Here is a 16,655-nt window from a genome sequence, read left to right on the forward strand (position 1 = left end):
GTAAACAGGTTTCTAACATGCTAAAAATCAAAATTATATTTCCTAATTGGCAATTGTTATAGGGGTTAGTTTTATGGTTTTCTTTTTGCTATACAAGGGGGATGAACATGTCATAGTATAAGGCAATTTAATTTTTTTTAAAGTCTGAGAAACTGAACGCAGACTCCAAAATCAAATATGAATAATCATAACATTTCAGCACACTCTAAAATATCTTTTGTTTCATAACTTACGGGGTAGAATTTCAAAGTTAGGCATTTGCAGTTGCATGAGGCGAGGAGCCTGACTCTGTACATGGGAAAAATAATTGATTTGTTTGCAGAAGTTAGGCAAAACACAAATATAAACATCCAGACCCAGAGGTAGAATCCTGATCATATTTAAGTCAGTGGTAGAACTCTGAATCCAAATTGGCACCTCCTTCACCTCCCTCCTTTTTAAAATGGGGGGGAAGGGGTGAGGGCACGGCAGACTCAGGGGAGGGAGCAGGAGCAGGGACAGGGTCTGCAGAGCAGCCAGGGGTTGAACAGTGAACACTCCCCAGCACACTGGAAAGTTGGTGCCTGGAGCTCCAGCTCTGGAGTTCATAGAACATCAGGGTTGGAAGGGACCTCAGGAGGTCATTTAAGTCCAACCCCCTGCTCAAAGCAGGCCCAATCCCCAACTAAATCCCCAAATAGCCCCCTCAAGGATTGAGCTCACAATCCTGGGTTTAGCAGGCCAGTGCTCAAACCACTGTGCTATCCCTCCCCCCATCCCCTATTGGTGCCTCTACAAGGAGCCACATATTAACTTCTGAAGAGCCGCATGTGGCTCTGGAGCCACAGGTTGGGCACTCTTGCTCTAGTGGATACTTAGTAACCATCCATAATTCTCTGACTGGCATCTTAACATTAGACTACTGAGAATTGAATTCTTTAATAGAGTAGAGTACAAGCCTCAATCAGTTGCTAGACAAGAATCTGATAGTGATTATTAATATGAAGATGTCTGTTCAAGTAACTAAGAACTAGTGCTGTCCAACCAATGGGAAAACTTTTGAAGAAAAATACTAAATTGTGAAGTGGTTTCATATGAAACAGTCAGATTGCATGACTGGTGATTTTCTATGGAGATGATTTTAAGAAGTAACAGCCTGCAATTAATTTACCTTTCCAACTTATTTACCCTTTTGTTCAAGCATATTAAAACTAATAGAAATTAAGGGAAAGTCTTACTCTGTCTCTTCAAGTGAATGGAAATGACAATGGTGACAAAAATCTCTTTGATTTGATTATTTTTCCCTTTTTTAGATAAAATACAAAAAGGATCATTCAAAGATGAAAGGGGCAGCCCACTTCCATTCTCTTTCAGCCGAAGACAACTTAGTTCTTAAACAAGCCCAGAATGTCAACAAGCTTGTCAGTGAGGTAAGGAGTCAAATAGAATTATGGACTGATAGAAGAGCAGCCCATACTAGATACAGCTATATCTATTTATCTCTGGCAGGTAAATTCTGGTTTCTCAGGCTAGGAAACTAAAAAGCTGTTGTCCTTAATGACGAGCACACATGAAAACAATCAATGTGTAGGACAGTTATAAAATATGGCCATTCCTTAGGAGAAACATTCAGGGACAGATCCTCAGCTGATGAAAATTGTCATAGCTTCATTAACTTCAGTAGAGCTTTGAGAAGTTACACAAGCTGAGGATCTTCTCCTCACCTTTCTGTGTTTTTTAAAATGAAAGCATCTCCAGATGAACTAAAATAGCTTTTCTGTTTCTTGAACGACACTTTTCATTGCATGTGTTTTTTTCACGTAATTCCTTTCTGCAGGGGTGCAAGTAATATTCAACACTTACCAGTATGTGGGCCAGCCTCAGCCCATCCGTGCTGCCTGGCCCGTGCTGCCCGAGGCTCCAGTGGCAATTTAAAAGGGCCCAGGGCTCCGGCCCTTTTAAATTGCTGGCCACGGGGCAGCTGCTCCTTTTGCCCCCCCCCACTGTCGGTTGTCCAAGAGGGGAGGGGAGGAGGGGCAATGACGCTAAAGTGCTGCCATGGCAGTGCTTTAAGCAGGGTCCTTTGCCATGGCAGCGTATGGGCCGATACCGGTGGCCACTTTATACCAGCCCACTTTCACCCCTCACTTTCTCCAAGATACATCTTCCCTTCCTCTTCCTTTTTTTTTTTTTTTTTTTTTTTTTTTTAAGGAAAAGAAACCAAGAGTATACATATTGTAGGCAGAGGAGATCAAGAGATGAAGTTTTCCAAAATGTTGTCAATGTGATTTAGTGAATAGATTGTTGGACTGGTAGTCAGGAGACCTGAGTTCTATTTCTAGCTCTGCCACTGACATGCTGTGTCACCTTAGGAATCTGTTCACTTCAGTTCTCCCACCTGTAAAATGGGGGTAATGATACTTGCCTTCTATTGTAAAGTGCTTCGAGCTCTAAACAGGAAAAGTGCTACATAAATGCTGAGTATTATTATTTTATTTTTCTGAATTTAAAGTGTATCTGAAATGTACGTATGTCTTTAGATGAGGCTTAAAAACAAGTTCTACACTTAAGAACTTGCAAATTTTTTGGGAAAGATTTGCTTACCTATTTGAATAGGAAATCCAGTATACAGCTGAGCTCTAATTCTGTACCGTTCTGCCTCCACATGTACATATGAAGTAATCAATGGGAAATTTGCATGTGAATTAAAGAGAAGAATTAGACCCGCGTATCAACACTGCATGTACTAATTAATACTTTCATACAAGGAATTTCAATTTGACTTATAAAGTGACATCACTGTTACAGAGTAAGAGAAAGCAGCATATTTCTGATTCTGGCCAACCTCAGGAAGTCTTGTGCATGGCTCTTAGTGCTGTGTTTCTCATTTTCTGGGGTTCTAAACATAAGTAATTTAGGATAATTCAGAAGTGTATATTACAATATTTTAAAGGGTTTTCTGCAGATAATTGGAAAAATTAACCTTTTAAAAATATATGCAAAATGGGCCAAAATCCAATTTCCATTATACCTGTGCACCTCTATTAATGTATCGAGAACAGAATCCAGCATCCTGTAAAAGACTGTTGCTTACAAATAATGCAAAAAAGACACATCTGCTTGTAGGAGAACAGTGTACAGGAATTCTCAAACTATTCTGAGTTGTTAAGGCATGTCCACTATTATCTGATTAATGGATGCAGTGTGTCAGGAGTATTCTCCAATTACCTGTAACAATTCAGTGTCAGCTGAAGTGCTAGGATACAGCCTCCCACATACGGGTACTCTTGCGATATCAAGTGTGAATCTTCTTAGAAGAAACTTTCCAAATCTGTTTTGTAGCAGCATAACTGAAATAATGTGTCCATCCTTTGGGGGTGCAACTACGTAGTCTATTTGTCAGTAACATTAGCATGTATTAATTTGTTCATAATTAATTGTGCTGTGATAGCTTTAGAGAATAAGGATAACTTTTTCAAAATTGATACGTGATTCTGGATGCTTCTGTTTTGGGGTCCCCACTTAAGAGGTCTTTAAGGGTATGTCTACATTGCAGCTGGGAGTGAGCCTCCCACCCTAGGTAGATGACTCACATTAGTGGAGCTCAAGCTAAGATGGTAAAAATAGCAGTAGGCTTGATCTTCTCTACTCAAGCCTAGGTGGGTTTGAGAACCTGAGCCTCAACATCCACGCTGCTCGATGTTTGAGCACACTAGCTTGAGCTCTGCTAGTGCGAGTCTATCTGCCTGAACTGGGAAACTCACTCCAGATGCAATGTAGGCATACCCCAGGGAGCCTCATATGTAGATGCTGAGCAGTCAGCACTTTCTGAAAAACGTCTCATACCAGGGACTCAAAGCTGAGACATCTAAAATCACTATTCGCTTTTTGAAAACGTAGGCCCCAAATCATCATCAAGGCTATAGGTCTCACTATTGGAAAGGGTAAAATCAGAAGTGTGGAACCTACATTTTACTGTATGCCATATAATAAAATCCTTTATGTTAACTTATCTGGATTTAAGGTATGACTTACGTTCATAGATATTTTATGCAGTGAATTCAGATTTTGCTACATCTCACCCTTGTATTTTTTGGCTTTTAAGGTGAAGTACAAGAAGGATCTGGAAAACAGTAAAGGCCACAGTATTAACTACTGTGAGACTCCCCAGTTCAAGAATGTGAGCAAGATCTCAAAATACACCAGTGATGTAAGTCCTCAGTATCTTGCATGCAGTGCAGTGGAAGTTTAATTTAGCAGCTGCTGGAATCACAGTTCATCTGTGTGTGTTCCATATAAGCCTTGAGTAAAAGCTGCATTGGGAGTTTGAATAGAACAGTCATTTTTTTGTGTTTGTATAATGCTTAGCATAATAGGGCCCTGGTCCGTGACTACAGCTCCTAGGCAATACAATAATACAAATAATAATAATAATAATTAATATATGAAAAAGAGATGACTTACTACAATGCATTGCTAATCCAATCAAAAATGACTATTAACATTCTTTGTCACACTTTCATTTACTTCATCACTTATGTCCATGTGTTAATTGAAGTGAAATATATGCAGATAATCTCAGGAGCCATTTTTGAGATGTAAATTATTGAGCAGAACATAATTAAATATCTGTAAAACTAATGATTATTATTATTGGTGTAGCAATAACTCATTTAAAAAATATCTTTAACTAAAATACATTAGTAGGATGATCTCCATCAGCACAAAGGTAGGGCAGAATGGGTGACTATCCTAAACGAGGACACAAAAGAATATTCATGCAAGAATCTTAAAATACCATGGGATTAATTCCTTTGTTATAAATAACTCTTTCTCAGTTTAATGATCCATCATTTCTGAGGTAAATAATTTTCAGCAATGAAGTGAGAAGGCACCAAATTTGTGTGGCACGTAGGTAATTTTGGGAATACAATTGACATCTGTTGAAAGGAAGGTCTCTTGGGAGGTGTGCCAATAGTTTTTTTTCTTTTAAGGTGTCAAAGTTGTTGTATAATCACAATGAGTTTTCACACGATAGCAACACTAGTAGATCATTTGAACCTGCTATATTTTCCTATGCTCAGTACCTGTCAATGTTTGCTTTTGTGTATAGCTTAAATACAGAGAAAAATACCAGAATCAAATGAAAGGTCATTATGAAGGCATTGGCATGGACAGGCGCACTCTGCATGCTATGAAGGTTGGCAGCTTGGCAAGCAATGTAAGTCATTTGTGCTCATATTATAGTAGGTACTGCGGTAGTATTCAGTTATGTAGAGGTAGTCTCTCTTTTTTTGGTCTTTAATATTAGCAGCCTTCAATTGATGAGAAACTTAGATCGAATTACGTTGGGAGGTGCTAGGGATGGATGTGCTGAGAAGACTATATATCTTGGAAACCCTTCTGCACTAGTTTACACATATTTTATTATGCAGGAGAAGTTAAAATAATTCATTCAGGTATCCAATCCTGCAAAATACTGAGCTCCCTCAATTCCCTTGGACATCAATGGGAGCTGAGGTTGGTCAACACCCTGTAGGGTCAGGTGAAAAAGCAATCTTTAATGAAGGTTTCTGAACCCAGTAATTTACTGGATTGGATTAGTCACAAAGCCATTTTGTTACATACCATTCCTTCAAGTACATTATTTACAAATCTGTAAGAAACTCAAGAACTAAGCTGAAAGATAAAAGAGATATGTCATAGGTGGAAGTTAAGTTAATGCTCCCACTGTTGGCATTGGATTAATTGTGTAGTTGAAAAAGAATCAATTAGTGGCTAAACTACGCAAATAATTTCATTTTCTTTGTCGTTGATGACATTGAACTTACTTTGTTTCTTGTGTTTAATATTAATATTATTGTTTCTCCTTTCCTCTTGACTGATAATTATTCAAACAAATGACAGTTTTAAAAAAAGACTGATTTTTTTTGTTCTTCCTGTGTTTCAGATAGCCTATAAATCTGATTACAAGCATGACAATGTTGACTACAATTACCCAGCTACACTCACTCCTTCATATCAAACAACAAGGAAGTTGGCTCCTTTGAAAGATGTAAATAATCACATGGGGTTTTCATCCTGTTTCTTGCACAGCTCATCATCTCCCTGGAGGAGAAAATCTGAAGCCTAGTGTGTGATTTTATCCTGGTGGCAAACAGCTGGTAACACAAGGCTCAGTGGGGTCAGGAAGACTGTGAGGATTAGGAATGGGAAACAGAGGCTGCCAGCCCAAGTCACTGGTTTCAGTTCAGACCAGATTGTTGGTAACCTAAAGATGAATGGGTGTGGGGAAGTTTACACTACTATTGCCCATACTGTACCTGCTGTATGGATAAATTGACGACTTCAGTCTACAGTTTGTCATTCTGGTACTTTTCCAAGCACTAAATCTCCCCCCGAAAATGTTAGCTGAATAGGTATAACTGATCTCTTTTGTGGGTTCTTCGATATGTAATATTCTAATTGCTAATGGGTATTGTATTGCTTCTTCTCCAGCAATAGTTCCATTTTGTCTGTGGAAAGGGCTAGGGAGACAAGGAAGGGAGAAGGAGAATTTGAATTAATTATTCTCTTCCTCTTGCCATGTGGAAGACTTACATCCCCCAAAAGGTGAAGCAAGAATGTCAAGGGCAGGGACTGTAGGCACTAACGTTTCACTTATCCAAGAGCAGACTGGGCTTGGAGCTTTTTAGTCTAGTACATGCTTTCTATGACTTGTGCATGACTGGCATTGCGGCAAAGTGATTTATATGCGCCAAAGAAAGTACCTGCAATCAAATACAGCATTAGGCCAAACCTGTCCAGAGGCTAGAGCTCACTTGAGCAATTTGGATGTGGGTTCTGTGGATTACCACACAGCCAACATTCTCAATTCTCAGATCATCATCAGCAATAAGTACATGTGGTTAAGTTTAAAGAAAAAAAGGAGACTAAAAAGAAGAAAAGAAAGAAACTGTCTGCTGCAGAGAGCCTTAGATATCTACATAGAAAGAGTGAATGAACTCTTTTAAGTACACTGATCGCTTTTGGCTTTGTGAGATAAGTCATGCAATTCTTCTAATGTGAGTTAAAATGGTGGGTAGCAGAAGTGCGTATATGTGCAGGTGTTTCAGATAAAGAGGATCCTATTAAAATGGATTCATAGCTTTAAATGCCTTTGAATTACACTCCACTTCCTGGCAAAAAAAAGTTCTTAAAGAACTAGTTTTAAGCAACATACAGTTTGCAATGTTCGGTGATTAACTACAATTTATATTAAGGCCTACAGAGAATAGTAATTGTGTCCTGCAACGTAATCCTGAGGCCTTTGGCAGTAATAGGTGTAAGAGAAAATTTCTCCATGACATTTTATCTTGTATAGTTTGGGGATTTAATATATTTATCTTTATAGATTATTATTGCTGCAACTGTATTCATATACTAGGAATTTAGTGCACTCTAATTGCACTCCTACTGGTGGCTGACATTGAAATGCTTTTTTCCCCGCACCATATATATTTTCCCTTCCATATCAAACTCTTACCATACAAGAAACTTTTATTATCAGTTATTACATTTTAAAAACTAGTTAAAGACAAGTAGTAATAGAGCCCATTGGAATACAATTTTTTCTGTATAACTATATGGCAGGACAGACCACTACTGAAGTAAGTTCCTGATTACAAAGATAAAAGGGAATCTAAGGCTATGTTTACACTATGAGGGATTGATGCTCTGGTGATCGATACACTGGGGGGTCGATTAAGCGGGTCTAGTGAAGACCAGCTAAATCGACGGCACAGTGAATCCCGTTGACACAGCTCGGTTTAGACACCGCAGTAAATCGAGCTAATCTATGTCAACTCCAGTTACACTGTTCACATATCTGAAGTTGCGTAATTTAGGTCAATTTACTGTGGTAGTGTAGACATAGCCTAAGAGATGATGCAGGATATTAATTCGATAGGAATGCTTTATAGGAACCAATTGAAACTGTGTCTCGTTAATAAAATCCACACACTGTGTTTGAGGGAAGTTAGTTTTCAAGTAATATAGAAGTAATAATCTCAGCAGAGGGAATTTTCTGGAGATTAATTACTGGCTGTGCGTAATCTCACCCACCAGAATTGTTCTACACCTCAGTTTTTATGACTTAGGTGGTGGGTTTACCCCCAAATTTCAGCTAAACGAAACTTCTCTACCATACCTTTCACATGCCAATCTGAGCATTTCCTTTTTTGTTTCTTATTTTAACTTAGGTAAACTATAGACAAAGCATAGACAAGCTGAAGTACAGCTCTGTTACCAGCACTCCACAAATTATTCAAGCCAAAATAAACTCTCAACAGCTCAGTGATGTAAGTCCTGCTGCCATTGACCATCTCTGTTTATTAGCGATAAGAAATATTTTATTTCCTAATGTCCTCAGTGCATATGTGTTTTCTTTCTTGTTGATAAGTAGGTTTACAACTAAAACAAACCGTAGAAAATGAATGAAATTGCTTTCAAGGCCAAGTGGCCACATCAGTAGATCAAGAAATATGAAATGCTTTCTTGAACTTTGAGAAGTTATATAACTTCAGTTTCTGACTGTTTGATTTGTTAATACTTGTTTTTATTGGACTTGTCCTACAGGCCTATTTACATTATACCATTTACTGGGAATTTTCTTTGAATAACTAGGGGAAAGTTATATTTGCCTTTTCTTATTATTCCCAATTTTGTTTAGTTATTACAGACTTATATTATGGCCCTTAACACATTAAAACAAACAATAATCAGTTAGATGGAATTGCATTTGGTGTATTGATGGTAATTTGTTTCAATGTCTGTGGCAGTTGACTTACCGAGCCCAGTATGAGAAAACCAAAATGAATTACACTCTACCACAGGACGTTCCTCAGTTAGTCAAGGCAAAAGCCAACGCTGAGCTATACAGTGAGGTAAGCAAAGTGACTTGCAAATGTAGATCTAGTGATTGTCCTCAAATATGAGCAATAATGAACACATGGATGCTGAGACTGTTCAGGGAGAACTAGGCATCTCTGTTCTGCCTTTATTCAACAATCTGAGACAAAGTTATCCAAATTAGTAGGGATAAGATGTGAAGCACAACCTTGGAATTTGTTCTGAGATATCATGAAATGACTTGAATTTGTCTAGCAGATTAAAGGTCCACACCACAAAACTGACCATCCAAATTAGTGCTCATTGGATGTATTACTCTTCTGGCAGGGCTAGTGCAAAGACCAAGGATTTAGATCTTGAGCCAAAGCCCCCTGAAGTCAGGGGAAAGGCTTTCATTGATTGCAATGGGCTTTGGATCAAGTGCCACTGTTGCCAACTCTCATGATTTATCACAATATGTGGTGCTTTACTTAAAGCCGCAACTCTTGGAATCAGACAGAAGACAATTACCCCCCCCCACCCTGTACATTTATTATTTGCTACAAATCTGATTACTTTTAAGCCAATCTCGTGGCAATACTGCAAGTCCTTAATGGGGATTTCACATTCCATTCTGCTTCCTCCAATTCAAGGCGGAGGCATACTGGTGGAACAATGTGGGAAGATGCACCGTGCCTGTGATGTACAGTTATTATCGCTATTGTTGTGATGGTCATGCCCAGAGGTCTCAACCAGAATTAGCCCCGTTGTGGTAGGTGGTGTACATACACAGAGGTAAAGATGGCCTCTGTTCCATAGAATTTCGGATGGGATTTTCAAAAGCAGCTGAGTGAATTAGGCACCTAACTTCCATTGGCTCTCAATCGAAGTTGGGCCCCTGGCTCTTTTAGGCACTTCAAAAATCCCATCCTTACAATCTAAGAACTCCTGCCACCTGCTCTGTGCATAACTGGGGGCCACAAGCTCCAGGAATGTTAAATCTGGCCTCTTCTAGAATCAATTATTTAACATCAAATAATAATAGTAAATAAATATATTATATTTAACTGAGTATATTATATTTTTGTTTAGTTCCTCACAATTTTCCATGGTTGCTTTAGCTGTTTAGGCAGGTATATTCAGCTTAGTGACTTGCTGTTGTATTTCCATTCTCAGATTAAGTACAAAGAAGGTTGGGAGAAGACCAAAGGTCGGGGCTTTGAAATGAATCTGGATTCCATGTCTTTACTTGCTGCCAAAGCCTCAAGGGATCTTGCCAGTGATGTAGGTTGTATTTAATTAACTAGGAATTATTCCTAGCAGAAGTCAGCAATAGCATAGGGAAATAAATACCGGTACATTGTTTCACCTGGGTTTTTAAGCCCTGAATTTTACTGTTGTGCATTCATCTTTCTCGACGATTGATGAACTCTAGGGAAATTTGTTTAGAATAATTTCTATCGGCAACCAGCCCCACTCTCCGAAAAATTGCTTATTTTTTTGTGTATAGAAAGAAATAAAATTAGAAAAAGAGCAATAGCTCCATGTCCATGTTGTAAAATTCAGCATTTTGAATTAATTAGACCAACACAAACCTCACCACCTCCAATGCAAGTACAAGGCGTGCTTCTTTGATTTTCCTTCTTTAACATAAACACATAGCAGCGTGTATGTTTTTTAAAAAAAATCCTAAAAACAAAACCCTACCAAAACAAACTGCTACACTGCGTGCATCATTCTCTCCCCCGTGGAGAGGTTGAAGGAGAGAACAATCATGTATGAGAGCTGTTAGTCAAGTTGCTTAATGAATTATTGGAAGGCACTCAGATATTACACTGCTGAGGGCAATATAACAACTGACAGAATAGGATAGAAGCTGTTTATGTTAAAATGAGTCAACCCCTGAAGACCTTGCTCAGTTTTTGCTTAGAACTCCCATTACATATTTGGCTCAATAAGAACATCAGGGTTCAATCCAACACATTTTTCTTAAAAACAAAAGAACGATTTAGCTGTTTCAAAGGTTTTATATCTAAAAAAATATCCATGTGAGGAAAGATTGAGCCCTTCTAATAGGTTAAAGAAGACACAACTAAGGACAACCTGATTGCCCTTCAGAATTCATAAGCATATTTGAGAGCTCTGAATTGGCTGCCAGGCCCTGCACTCAAATGGCCAGTCCCTAAACATACTGCATATCTTTGTGGCAATTGGAAAATGGCCTGTTTACAGTAAATTATTTTCCTCTTCAAAGATTAAATACAAAGAAGAATATGAAAAGACAAAAGGCAAAGCAATTGGAAACAAAGATTCAAGACTTCTGCACTCTTTGCAAGTGGCCAAGATGAGTAGTGAGGTAAATGATTGATTTCTCTTACTTAAAAGATGTTTTTTATCATTATACTATTTTGCTAGTGTAGGGTTGGATCTCTTGAACACTGCATTGTTGGTATTGATCTTATTTTCAGAAGAGGAAAGCACATTGAACCCTGTCTTAAAACACAAACTAAACAAAAACAAAAAAACCAAAACCCATAGACTTTGCAAAGAGGTGCAAGATAAAAGAACAGAGTGAAGTGAGCTTGACTGTGTTCCGGATCCATGAGAGGAATTGCCAGTGGAACCTGCAAATCCATGGTCCCATTTTGGGGCTACAGTGTGACCCCTTTTGAAACCTCAGTCCTACAAGTCTTTGCCTAATATGCAGCAGGGTGGGCAAGTTTATTTCACTCTATCGCAAATGATGATGGAGGCTAAATATAGGTTTTGTGGATAAATAATGCCTGATTATACAGTGATATGAAATAAAGTACTTATAAGCCATTGCTTGCTTTCTTGTTTCTCTTAAAGTGATGATGAAAGTATTGTTCCTTTATATCCTAGATTGCTTATAAAAAAGGTTTTGAGGAGAGTAAGAGACATTTCCATTTGCCCATGGACATGGTAAACCTGAAGCATGCCAAGAAAGCCCAGGCGTTGGCTAGTGACCTTGAATATAGGAAGAAACTCCATGAGTATACAGTGGTTCCAGAAGACATGAAGACAAAGTGGGCCAAGAAGGCCTATGGACTTCAGAGTGAGGTAAGGCCAGACACCTCCATTTTAAATGTTGCTGCAGGTTGAGTGTTGAAGAGTTATCAGGATATATTAGGTGATCAAAATGACTTAATAATATTCCTTAGCACTTATATGTCTGTTTTCATCTTCAAAATGTCTCTTCACAAATGCAGAACTGGCAAGTATACATACTTTAATTGTCAGACTTGTGTCTCAGTCTAAAACATTTTTTTCCCTCTGTAGCTGCAGTACAGGGCAGATCTGACATGGATGAAAGGAGTTGGATGGATGACAGAAGGGAGTGTTAATATAGAACAAGCCAAAAAAGCAGGAGATCTTGTTAGCGAGGTGAGCTGCACTTTCTGGCTGTTTTTCTGACTGGAAGGTTGAAGCCTGGTTGGCCAGGAGTATAGATGCTGTATGTGGAATGGATTGGGAGACTCAAGTATATTGGAAATTTGAGATATGTCTGAGCTGATGGGGATGGTGCATGTGTGTGGCAAGGCGGTTTGGAAGATTTTGGGTTGCGGTTTGGGAAATATTTGCCCATCATGCAACTATCCTCTTCTTCTCTGGAACTCAGTATTCGTGTTACAGGGCTCTCAGACAGATCTCTGTGTAATCATAATTGTTCCCTCCTACCCTTCTCCATCTGCCTGCACCTTTAGCACTGGGAAACAATGGGATTTGCTGTTTTATTTTGTTTAGGCCGTTTTTCAAATCCTAGTAACGCGAGGAGCTAAAACAGGGCACTCAGACTTTTAAGTGACATAAATGAAAAAATAGATGTTTCACAACCTTGTTTGAAACTTCCTTGCTCTATGGCCAGTCAGGCCTAACTTGCTCTGAGTCTTTGCTGGCTGCACTAGCTTGCAGCGCTCTTCATTTTTTTTCTTTGGTTCATTCCTGGCCTACCATTGCCATTAACCTCATGGGAATACACTTTCTCAACCTTCTAGCTCCAGTCTAGTGGTAGCGTTGGTGACAGGAAAGCAGAAGGATAGAAAGAAGAAACAATTAGGAGAAGTTTGATTTAGAGGAAAAGGAAGGAAAAGAAGCCTGTTAGAGTTACTGGAAATCACATACTCTGATACTGTTGGCCTTTGACATCCAACTCTTTACTCCCAGAAATGAAAAATAAATATCAGAACCAAGGGAAGAAGCAATAGCGCTCAGATCCAATATCTTGCTAGAGATAGACTGACATTTACTGCTGTGGCTTGCAATAGTAATGATCACTGCCACAAATATTTAATTTGTGGTGATCTGCCTGACACTAACCTCCTAAGATGAAAGCCAGTGTATATTATTTTAAATATTTCTATTTCCAACCAGACGCTGGCATTTTGTCATTTACTTGCAGAATGTCATTGTTATGTTGCATAAAATTGTGACAAAGACACACTGTTCTTAATCTGCCTCCGTCCCCTCTAAATTCTAAATACAAAGCAATGAGCACCTCTTTGAAGCAGAGCATGCTTTTTTAACTTCTGTTTTGTGTGCAGCCGGGAAAGTCCCAGTGTGAACTGATCTGTTCACCTATCAGTTCAAACAGTGGCTTCCACTGCCAAAATGTGATGTAATAGAAACACTCTCACATGTACCCCTGCAACACAGAATGGTTGGTTTGATTGCTGAATCATAGATTAATAAACAGTCAATTAAAGTACATAAGAAGACTTTGCCTGGTCTCCCCATTATACGCTGTCTTGAAAGAGTTATGATGTATTTTCTTATACTATCTCAAAAGCAGAGAGAAATTTATTTGCTCTGAAAGGAACACTACACCAGACTTGATTGTTGAGATGAATTCAGAATAGGCTTGATCCAAAGTTCAATAGGAGTCTTTCTAATGGCTTCAGTGGACCTTAGATCAGGCCATTAAGGAATATTATGGTATATTAATCAGAAGGACAATCTTACTCATGCAAGGTGAAACTTTGGTTCCTTGCACTAAACCTCTGCAAAAGGGCTAACTGTTGGATACTAATGCACAGGGCTGGACAGAATGGAATGCTCCTTCTGACACCCAAACCTAGAGCCTGGGTCTGGGGCACCTATAGCTGCCACTACAGACAAGCCTCTATAGTTAGCATCCAGTTGATATTGGAGAAAAATGCCAGGGTAATATCTTGAATTGTCATAAGGTTCAATATGATATATAGGGGAAAGTTTGTATCAAGAGGGCTAAAATATGTCCTCTGTGCTCTTTGTTAAATAGTACAGCAGCATTAAGCTCTTCCATAATCTAACAAACTAAAAAAGGAACAACAGAAACTTGTGTTTGAAAAGGTTTATATCGTAAAATGTGGTGGTAACATGCACTGGGGGACTCCAGGCAATGGGTAATGGCATACAGAGCCTTTAAACTTCTCTGTTACTGGTTCAAATCCAGGCCAGGAAGGTTGGTCATTGCTCAGTGTGAAACAAGAAAGGGATCTAGGTCATACAGTCGGTATATCTGGCATTAATTAGTATGCATGTTTTCAGTCTCAGCAGAGAGAACATTGATTGGGCATGCATATGGCATTGCTTTCAGCACTAGCAGTCATCTTGCCAGTTCAGGTTCAGAGACGATAGAATGTGGAAGCTTACAGTGCTGATACCTGTGCTCTAAACAGAAGATGTCAGTTTCCAGAACTCTGTCTTCCCCTTTTGAAAAGCACTGAATTCACTTGGGAAAATAAATGTGATAACAATTTCTGAATGCTTTTTTTAAAATCAGAAAAAGTACAGACAGAAAGCCGATGCTCTAAAGTTCACCAGTGTGGCCGACAGTTCCCAGATCAAACACGCGAAGAAAAGCCAGGAACTGCAGAGTGATGTGAGTCCTCACTGATGCTTTATCATTAACTTGGTAATTCTTGGGGACAGATGGGAACCACTGAAAAAGAAATTGGCTTCAGTTCTGAATCTTGCCATGGCTTTAAATAACTTTGAGCTTTACTTCTTAAACCTTTTTTTTTTAAACTTTCCCCTGCTTCACAGCTAGAAACCTTTAAACCTGATAGGGAACAGATATATGCAAAGCCTCAGACTTCAGATACTGTGGTGATAAGGGCCATATAGGCATCTGGATAGACGGATAGAGACTAAACCGGATCCTTTACAACTTCTGCATTCTGCTGTTTTTCTTTTCTCAGTGAGACTATTTTGCCTGTCTCACTCAGATCCTTAGCTTTACCTAGAGCACTTAAGACTGCATCTTTTTGAGCACAAATGCTTAAGCTATTTTTAGGGAAATAAAGCTTTTCTCAAGGTGACTTCCCCCCCCCCCCCACCCCCAATCCCCTTTCCTTCCTTAGATGGGAGAAATAGAGCAATGACCCTGTCAGCTGATATCTGTGAACTCCTGGCTGTGGTGAAGGCCCAGCTGGACCACAACCAATTTTTAATTTTTCAAAACAAGGGACACCTGTTGTTAAATGTACTGATCACCTAATTTAGTGAGAGTGGTAACTGCTGAGAGTGAGAGATGTTGCATGTTGTGGCTTGAACTGAGGACACTGGCAGCTGTCCAGGTATTGCATGAGCAACACTTCATCCTCAGTTGGTTGATCTTTCCTAGACAGCTGCCTTCTTTCCTTTTTCGTTCATCTGTGTTTTAATATGTAACCCTTCTACCAGTGGAGCTGGCAGCAGCCAGGGCTGGGTTCAATATCTAGGGGTTCCTTTTCAACAGTACAACACAGAACCAGCTTGAGCCCCCTCTCCCCCCCCCCCCCCAGTAACCTGGGAAAATTACACACCACCACTGGGCGCCTCTGAGAAGCAATACTTCCCCACTCGCAAGCACAGTCTGAGTATACACAAGACACTTTTAATGAAAGGCGGGCAGTCTCTGGACATTAATTAGGGAAAATTGCTACAAGCAGGATTCATAAGCATAAAACTGTGAGCAGGATGCCCATCCCAGAGTGTGTGGGGCAGAGCCTTCTGCCTCATGTTCTTCAGTTGTACAACCAAAAGTTCCTTTTCTGTGCCCCTCTCTGCTCCCTCACCATACCCCACTCACAGCGGTTGTCCTTGGTCAGTGAGTATCCAGGGATGAGAGGTGCATCTGTGTGAGTTCACTTCCCACCTGGAGAAGAAGGCATCTTGCTTGCTCTGCCATCTGAGCACTTACTTTGGCTGGCTGCCCCGCCAGCCATGGTTCCTCTCTGCTGGCTACCCTGCCAGATGCTCGTTCCACTCCCGCTGACCACTCCCACTGGCCGACTGTCAGTTACCTTCTGCTGGCACCTGCCTCTCTGCTATGACCTCTGCAGGTCAGTCTCTTAGTGATTTTCAGTTTTTAGCAGGTGGGGCAGAAATGCTGTTTCACCACAAGTGATTTCAGCTCTCATTTAAGCACTTAAAATTCCAAAGGCTCCTAATGGAGCCTATTTAGCTCTATCTTTGAACAGTGAGGAGGAACAGGTTAAACCAGACCAGGGGATCCTTAGGGAGAGTCCACACCTACTGGCTGGGACACCAAACCTCCCCTCCTCCCCTCTTACTTTTCACTCCCCCTGCTTTCAATACTAAAGTGAATTACATAAGAACAGCCATATTGAGTCAGACCAAAGGTCCATCTAGCCCAGTATCCTGTCTTCCGACAGTGGCCAATGCCAGGTGCCCCAGAAGGAAGGAACAGAACAGGTAATCATCAAGTGATCCATTCCCTGTCACTCTTCTCAGCTTCTGGCAAACAGAAGTTAAGGACGCTGTCCCAATGCCAGCCAGAGTTGATCACTTTGAGTAACACAGTT

At 39.8% G+C, this 16,655-nt stretch overlaps 1 protein-coding gene across 1 annotated transcript in view; it reads left to right on the forward strand.

Annotated features, from left to right (window-relative positions):
- LOC123375112 (nebulin related anchoring protein) overlaps positions 1-16,655 on the forward strand; it is a 62,375-nt gene that overhangs the window by 17,524 nt on the left and 28,196 nt on the right. Inside the window, exons 11-21 of the mRNA XM_045025755.1 lie at positions 1,293-1,409; positions 4,085-4,189; positions 5,093-5,200; positions 5,930-6,034; positions 8,220-8,318; positions 8,799-8,903; positions 10,024-10,131; positions 11,102-11,203; positions 11,731-11,928; positions 12,148-12,252; positions 14,630-14,728. Of these exons, the coding sequence (XP_044881690.1) occupies positions 1,293-1,409; positions 4,085-4,189; positions 5,093-5,200; positions 5,930-6,034; positions 8,220-8,318; positions 8,799-8,903; positions 10,024-10,131; positions 11,102-11,203; positions 11,731-11,928; positions 12,148-12,252; positions 14,630-14,728 (1,251 nt within the window). The remainder of the gene's footprint in view (positions 1-1,292; positions 1,410-4,084; positions 4,190-5,092; positions 5,201-5,929; positions 6,035-8,219; positions 8,319-8,798; positions 8,904-10,023; positions 10,132-11,101; positions 11,204-11,730; positions 11,929-12,147; positions 12,253-14,629; positions 14,729-16,655) is intronic.

This window comes from Mauremys mutica, chromosome 7 (genome assembly GCF_020497125.1).
Source record: "Mauremys mutica isolate MM-2020 ecotype Southern chromosome 7, ASM2049712v1, whole genome shotgun sequence".
In the NCBI taxonomy this organism is placed as follows: Eukaryota; Metazoa; Chordata; order Testudines; family Geoemydidae; genus Mauremys; species Mauremys mutica.